Source organism: Microplitis mediator, chromosome 3 (assembly GCF_029852145.1).
Source record: "Microplitis mediator isolate UGA2020A chromosome 3, iyMicMedi2.1, whole genome shotgun sequence".
Lineage (NCBI taxonomy): Eukaryota > Metazoa > Arthropoda > Insecta > Hymenoptera > Braconidae > Microplitis > Microplitis mediator.
Window position 1 is genome coordinate 16,933,491 of NC_079971.1, and position 8,284 is coordinate 16,941,774.

Genomic DNA, 8,284 nt, shown 5'->3' on the forward strand with positions numbered 1-8,284 from the left:
ATAGTGAGATTATAGTTGCTGGTTGATTCCATTAGACAGCGATGAGATATTACTCAAATCTATTAGCTTCGGGCTGTGCGCCGATGCATTTCAATTTTACTCGGGACATTATTTGAAATATACTTTTAGATTACTTTTAAACTTTTAGAACTGTTTTTATTTTGACCGTAACGCTGATTCAGAGGCAATTTCTTCAAATTTCTTAAAATATATTATTACATTACTTTTGCTTCAAAATAATTATGCAGGGCTCTTCATTTCAAGTAGGTTTCATTTTTATTTCATTTCCTTTTATTTTGTGTTGAGAAATTACAATTGATTGTTCTATAAATTATTCATATTTTTTGATAAGGCATAGCTTTTAAGTCACATAATTTTGTTATCAAAACTAAAATTTCTGTAAACATTCAATCATCTTTAATGTATAAAAATATAACTGCTTACCATTCGACAATTTTATTGATTATGAATGTTTATCATATATTATTATTAGTTACATAAATTTGTATAATTATATTATTTTCATAAATCTTTTAAACTTATAAAGTTAACAATTTTATAGTTATATATCAGTATTATACATGATAGTATTTTTTTTTTTTTGTAGAATGCATAAGTTCATTATGTTATTTTAAAAACAATATAATTGTTTCTATCTAGTAATTTTTATAAATAAAATGAATACAAAAATTGGAATTGAGTCGAAAAAAAAATCTACTCTACATGTGTCTGGTATTCCCAAAGTTAATACCACTCTGATTTGCTCCTTTGTTACTACCGTATTGTAAACTAATAACTCCTTGTCCAGCTCGTAACTGTTCTTCAGAAAAATTACGAACATTTTTGTCCGCTTCTTTGGGTCCGATACTTGGTTTACCAAAACTTCCAGCCTGAATAACAAAATAAAAAATTCATATCATATCTTGCAAATTCAATTATGCCTACCGTCACAATCTAATCCCAATAAATAACCAAAAGTTTCCGTCAAGAAGGGCATTTCTTGGAAACAGTCACCTACGAAATGAACTCTTCTTTTATGAAAATAAGTATACACATAAAAATGTTATGTATGCCTATGTAAAATCAATACCCCGGCGGATCCGAATTACGGTAAATTACCGTAATTTGCTGTAATTTACGGTATTCTACGGCAAAGTGCCGTGATTTACAGTAAAATACGGTGGTTTAAGGTAAAATACGGTATTCTGCAGCAAAAGACATCATTTTAGGCAAACGTACGGCATTTTTACCGTAAAATTGCAGCAAGTCGGCAGTATTTGACCGCAAAACCAAATATCGCACTGTAAAAACTGCAAAAATAAAAAAACATACGGTGTTGACGGTAAAAGTGCCGCAAATTACAGTAAATTGCCGTATTTTACTGTAATTGACTTGAAATACCGCAAATTGCTATTTATTACGGTAAATTACGGCAAAATGCGATAAATAACCGTAATTCGGATCCGCAAGGGGAGGAAGTGTCCCAGACTCGTTGCGTGCACAAAATTAAAAAAAATGGTCACTTATGACAGTAATTTATTGGAATTAGGCTGTACTGTGAGTTCTTATCGTTATAGCAAAAATTGTTATTTTTAACGCAGGTAAAATCATAAATTATATGAAACGACTCAGCAAGTAACCAATTTATTTGCTTCAAACATCAAAATACTATCAATTTAATAAATCACATTTTTTTTAAGACCATACCTTTCTTCCAAGTGATTGTAGGCAAATCACAACAGAATTAAGATTTTGTCGTTCCCAAAGATCAACAGTTTGAAATGTTTCCTGAGGTGGAACACCAACGTTTCTAGCTGCTTCCAGAAAAGCATTGATGTTTTCCATACATTTAAAAGCCATGGATGTTTGATTAATTTTTTTTACAGAACCTTCTTTTATGTGGTTAATCAATCTAAAAGAGAAATGTTTGATTTATTTTCAGATTAAAATATTTTTAGTTTCTTAACCTTATAAAAATATTCTCTGTATGTAAGATATTTTATCCATAATCATTTTTTTTTCTTTTTTTAAAGTTAATTTTTTGATTTGGTGTTTTATTGTCAAAGTTTAAACTTTCTCTGAAATAAATTTTGGATTTTTCAGCTAATATCATTAGCCATTGACAGTTGCGTCTTGTAAGAAATATAGCAGAGCAATCTCATATTTAACTTTATCCAGAAATGCATACTTAGCGCTAAATACTACCGAGTTTCTTTATGAGTTAAAAATACTACCCAGAATATCAATATCATCATTTTAACAGATCATTTTTGAAAACTAATAATTGAATTGCACTAAACTTTACAATCCACTGTCGCATAACGTATAATAATTTAATAAATTCATTCGCGGGCGACTGCTTAGTACTTAAATAATACTGTCTAGATTGTTTATTCGAGCAATGTCTATAACATTCAGTGTCAAGTTAATAAAAATAATCTGAGAAAATTTTGTGTTCGAGGTGTGTAATATAATAGTATATTAAACACCAAGCGAGAAAAGTAGGACATTTCAACTCGCGTGTGTAATTGTTTACCTGAGCCGAATGCGACGATGACAAACACACGGATTCGACGTCTTACCTTCCTCCATGGAGTTTATACTGTTTTTCACTAGATCTGTAGCTGGATGTTTACATTTTTGGCTCTACGCAAGAGTAGAGGCAAAAAGAGTAAAATACTATAAAAATATACTTTTTCTTTTAAATTTTTAGAGTGAAAACTTAAGAATAAGCTAATCGGTTTATCTCAGTAAAAAATAAATACCGTTGTTATTATAATTTTCAACAAAAGTTGTTTTCATGAAAGTTAACTAATAAGCAATTGGAAGGAATTTAACAGGTATTAATATTCTATATCTGCTGTAATTATTTTTTTCTGAAAGTTGTACAGAAATATAAAGCGCAAGTCAATTTTCTATGCTGACTCAGTTACACCGCTTACGTTACATTGAATTAATTTTAAATCGTTTTTAAAATCATGAGTTCTGAAGTAAAATTTATAGATAACTAGATCTATTATTTATACCTGCATAAAACTGTTCCATCCTTGAGGATTTCATAGAAATTATCCATGTCACCATTTGTGTTAATGTCTTCACCCGTAATGGTTTTTATCCATTCAAGACATTCTTGAGCTAATTCTTCGCTATACTTGCTGTTAATCTAATAAAGAAAATCCTTAATTAGTTATTAATATTCTACAATAATTTTGACAATTTTTTTTCCATTAGAAATGTAATACGGAATAGTATAAAAATGAGAGTAGGTGAAAATATTCAAGATATAAATAGTAAAATTTCGTTCATACACATATTTGCACATCTTAAGCGATAGTGTAAATTTCCTCGCTAAATAATTTGTAAACTTTTTTTGAGAATTCTAAAATAGGATAAATTGTACACCACGCCACCAGTACGATCTTGGGCAAAAAATTCAAACTCTTGGTTTGAGAAGTAGTTTCTCTGAACAATCACAGGAAAAATCTAAAACCAAGATTATTACTCTCAAGCCAATAAACTTTTTTTTTTCTGAAAACAATTTTTCATGGTTGTATATCTACGTCAGGGCGGCCACAAACCAGGAAAACTGGGAATGTCCGGAATTATTAGAGACTTTTATGCAACTAGGAAATATTATGAAAATGTCAAGGAATTTTAAAAAGTATCCGAGAATTTAATTGCAGCAGTTAAAAATTCTAAATTTTCTAAATAATACACTAGTCACAAAAATTAAGAGATGTTGAAAAAATTTCAAATTTTTAAGTGATTTTCAGTAGACTGTAACTCGAAGAAAATGGTCATACAACAAAAACAAAGAAGGCAAATTGTAGCTTCAAGTGTCTACTTTTCTGATCTGGTCTTGAAATTTTTTTATTATACACGGTCCCGGTGCAATCCTAAGAAAACCACCGAAAAAAAAATTCCCAAATTTTTGCTTATCTTAGAAACGGCCTACAGGCTTCAATAAAATTTTTTCGATAATTATGATTGATCTTTTTTGTTTTTGTAGTACGACCATTTTTCTTCGAGTTACAGCCTGTTGAAAATCACTTATAGATTTGTAATTTTTTTAATATCCCTTAATTTTTGTGACTAGTGTATTTTGAAATTATTTTAATCATAAAATTTCTTATCATAAATATTTTAACTTACATATTTTTAACATCGAATAATCAAAAGTAGGTCATGTTGATTTATTTATTGACTTTTTTTTGCTTTCTCACATGATTTAATCATCAAATTTAATTATTGACATTGAAAATATAATTAAAATTTTTAATATCTTAATGATACGAATAAAATTTCTGAATCAGGGAAAAATGTGAAAAACTTTACTGGAAAACTAGGAAATATCAGGGAATTTTAAAATCATTTCTTTGTGGCCACCCTGTACGTTGATCTACGTAGATTAACATAAGATTTTCATAAGTCTATGTGGATTTTCATAGATCTACGTAGTTTCAAAATTTAGATCGATGTAGATCTAATCCATTTTTTCACGAGCAAGGAGAATAATGTCTTGACGTTTTAGGTCACTCGGCTCCTTACAATATTTAATATTTAAGAAAATGAGTTAAAACTCCAATTGTCAACACTTGATTGTTATTGTTTTAAAAATAAACAATTATTATCATTGTTATCTGAATTGATTTTACTATCAGTATTTGCAATGTCTTTAAATGGACTCTGACTAATAGAATTAATCTTAAAATAAAAATTTTGATAAAAAAAAAAAAAAAAAAGTAAGTACTTGAAATTTAACATTGATATTTGGCTGTATATTTTTATAGTTAAAAACAATTAATAGATAATATTAATGACTTAATTAATCACAGCCTAGTTTGTTATTTACTCATAAAACTAGTGACCTGTTTCGTAAAATGGTGCGTTTGCTGAAAATTTTACAAGTCAAGGACACACCATGGCAAGTCATGAGTCTCACTATAGCTCGAGAACGATTGGCAGCAAAGACGGCCTTCATTTTTTTCTCCTCATAAGGCTAGTATACGAATATATGAGGTGTATTCATTTTGAATCGCGAACTGGTATTGCCGTATCTTTAATGAATTTTCACCGCACCCAAAAATTAACTATATCCAATTCAGTTCAATTAATAATTTTTTTAAAAATGCACATGATATAATTAAAGCTTTTTCATAACTATAAAAGAAGTATCAAGTGCTATACGATCTTGAATTAAGACAACTTTTCAAGGTCACCATTTTACGAACCGACTATATGGTAGAAAATGTTTTTATTTCATAATTAAGTATTTTCTAATATAGATAGAGTTTATCAAAAATTAATAAATAAAATGAGACTATTGTTTTTTATTTATTCTGAAATGAAAAAAAATAATAAAAAAAAACAACTGTTTCACAATAAAAATTAAATATATATATATATATATATAACAATGTTATTAATAATACAGAAGTCTAATTTTTATTGAAAAGTCAGTTAACTTTCATCAACTTTGAGTAAAAATCTTATGAAACATGCTGAAGAAATTATGTGTGACTCACAAAAAAACTTTTCATAGTGTCTGTACTTTACAGTAAATTTCCATCACTCCTCATTCGTGTTTCTTCCTCTGTTAAATATTCATATACATAAGAATTTTTTAATATACATTATATATAATATATAATATAATTACATTCTTATTTAAGTCTATTCGTTCCAACTTTAAAAATTATTGTATTACAAATACAATCAATAAAAACTTGAATGAAAATGATTAACGATATCAAAAGAATTTTGACTTATGACAACGGTTTCTATAAAAATATTTGAGATAAATTCACAAAAATAAGAGTTATTGCCATTATTTGTTTAAAATTAATCAATTCGTTTATTGTCATATTTTTTACTGTTTTTATCTAATATTATTAACATTACTTGTATGACTAAACATTTATTAAAAGAATTAAAGTCTCATGTTTGTTAAAAGTAGAAACGAAGTTTTTATGTAGGAAGATTATCTCTATTTGTATGATAAGGTGATACTATGTATAATAATATCACGTATTGATATATTTTTCGAGCCATTATCACGTCTGTTTTAGTTATCAGGCATCAATTATGCTTACAGTTTTAATTCGTCCAATAAAAATAAATGAGTACATTATATATACGTACTTTCATGTACTAAAACAGCTACTAAAACAGTTCAAATAAATGAAATAAAATTTGCATGATTTCAGGTGACTCATAAAAAACAAAAAAAAAAAGACACTGTTTATTATTACTAAATTTTATATGCATATATTATGTATTTAATTGCAATAAATTGTTTTTACAGCAAATATTTTACGTCAGTTTATAAATATAAGTTTCGATAAACATTTCCGTATATAGCATATCAAGAAATGTTGCGGTGTCTGCTACCAATGGTTTCCTGAGTTCTTTGGTTATCAACTGAAATTATTTGAATTCTAGTAACTACTTTTGTGAGGACATAATCACATTGAAACTTAAGTGAAGGATTTTCAAGCTGTAAATTTGTTGACACAATGAAACAGTATATAACTTAATATACTTAAAAAGCATTTTACGCTACTAATCTATTTGATGTTATATTGAGTACAGTTTTAAGAAAAATAAAAAAATAAAAAAATTGTCTACTATTATTTTAAACGGAAAAAAAAATCACGTTTGTTAATGATAAGCAGCCCAGAAAGGTGATAAAGTAATGTTGTTTTTCTTAGAATCAGTGAGACATGCCTGCGGCATGAAGTAAATCTGACCCAGATTAATACATATTGTTGATAAAATTATAGTATTAAGTAAAAAATTTTTTGTTACTTAGGAATTTATCTAAAATAATTACTCAGGTGATATTCCGTTGAAGCTAATTGTACACATGATAGTTGTCAGAATTTCGTAACATCCAATATTATATCTTGAAAACTTTCACAAAAAGTTGAGTTATATGAAATCATTGTTCTTTAATAATTTATACTAAACTATTCATTATAATGACTTTTGAATAACAGTTTCATGCATAATAATTCAAAAACAATTGCATTTCTTTATTTTTTACACAAACAGTATTATATTATACTCACGACCATTATACTAAGCATGAAAAACCTAAAAAAATTAAAATTTTTTTCAATTTTTTCAGAAAGTATCAAAAATCCGTGACGAAACATATTACATTTATTCATCACCAAAAACGCTTTTTTCTTAGAGGCAGACTAGCAATTTTTTAATTCATTCTGATAGATATATATCACATGTAGCCGATGTTACTTTGTTTTTTTTTTCTATAATTAATCAAATTTTGTGTAATTAAACACTACAAATTTCGAAAATTTTAAATAAAAAATAAATAAATAAAACAAAGTGGAAATGCTTTAGTTGTATTCATGATTATGAATAAGAGAGTAAGATAAAACTTCCTGGAGATTTCAGGTCAGGGTAAAAATGAGTGATAAGAAAATATATGCTCATTTATATGTCCAAATATAATTATACTATTAATTAAAAGAATTATGCGAAATAGAATAAATTTATCAACAGAGTATTAAGTCATTCGATAATTCAAAATTTCTTAAGATCTCCGAGAAAAAAATATTTAAATTATAACTTACCTTCTTTTGCGCTTCTGCTGCAAATCCAGATTTAGTTGCTCTATTGCACGCCATATCTTCTATTTTTTTTTTTTTTTTTTTTTGAATAATTTATTTTTATAAGATGAAATTTATTATAATATTCTAATCAATCTGTTTACAAACACCGGAATTCCACAAGCACATTGAATGTTCTCCACTCTCTGACAGTCGCAGTTAAACTGAATACCAGCTTAGAGAGTCACTATCAAGCGGGTGAATTCCCCGCCCAACAACATCGATGTTGGAGCTGGGGTATTGAATTTTCGTGAGTAAGACACGTGGCCTCGGATATCCAGCCAAACTTGGAGGTGATGTCATTCATCAGAAATCACCGTCTTCTTTCTTAAGAGAGGGGCTCTCGTAGTCCTTCAATGCTTGGTCAGGGATGCAACTATTAAACGTGTTCTTTTTAGTTTTATATTTTTTCGTTAGTGTCCTCTCACTTTACAATTAGGTCATACATATTGGAATAAAATACCAGTGATGGGTGATTCATAGTCAATACGTTACCATGTTTTTTTAATGATCACCATTAATAGACAGTAACTATAATCTTTGCTCTGTTTCTAAAAGAATTCATTGTTTTAACAATCCGTTAAAAACTAAATTTTTGAAACTGATTTTCAAGATAAATATCGTGAAACAATGCAATTTTAACTCATTTT

At 27.7% G+C, this 8,284-nt stretch overlaps 1 protein-coding gene across 1 annotated transcript; it reads right to left on the bottom strand.

Moving 5' to 3' along the window:
- Positions 1–253: 253 nt before the first annotated feature.
- Positions 254–7,810, bottom strand: LOC130665015 (myophilin). The gene is made up of 4 exons (XM_057465251.1): positions 7,599–7,810; positions 3,027–3,163; positions 1,708–1,912; positions 254–890 (listed from the first exon to the last, which is right to left on the bottom strand). The coding sequence occupies exons 1-4, from the start codon at positions 7,650–7,652 to the stop codon at positions 720–722; spliced, it is 567 nt and encodes a 188-aa protein (XP_057321234.1). The 5' UTR covers positions 7,653–7,810; the 3' UTR covers positions 254–719.
- Positions 7,811–8,284: the final 474 nt, after the last annotated feature.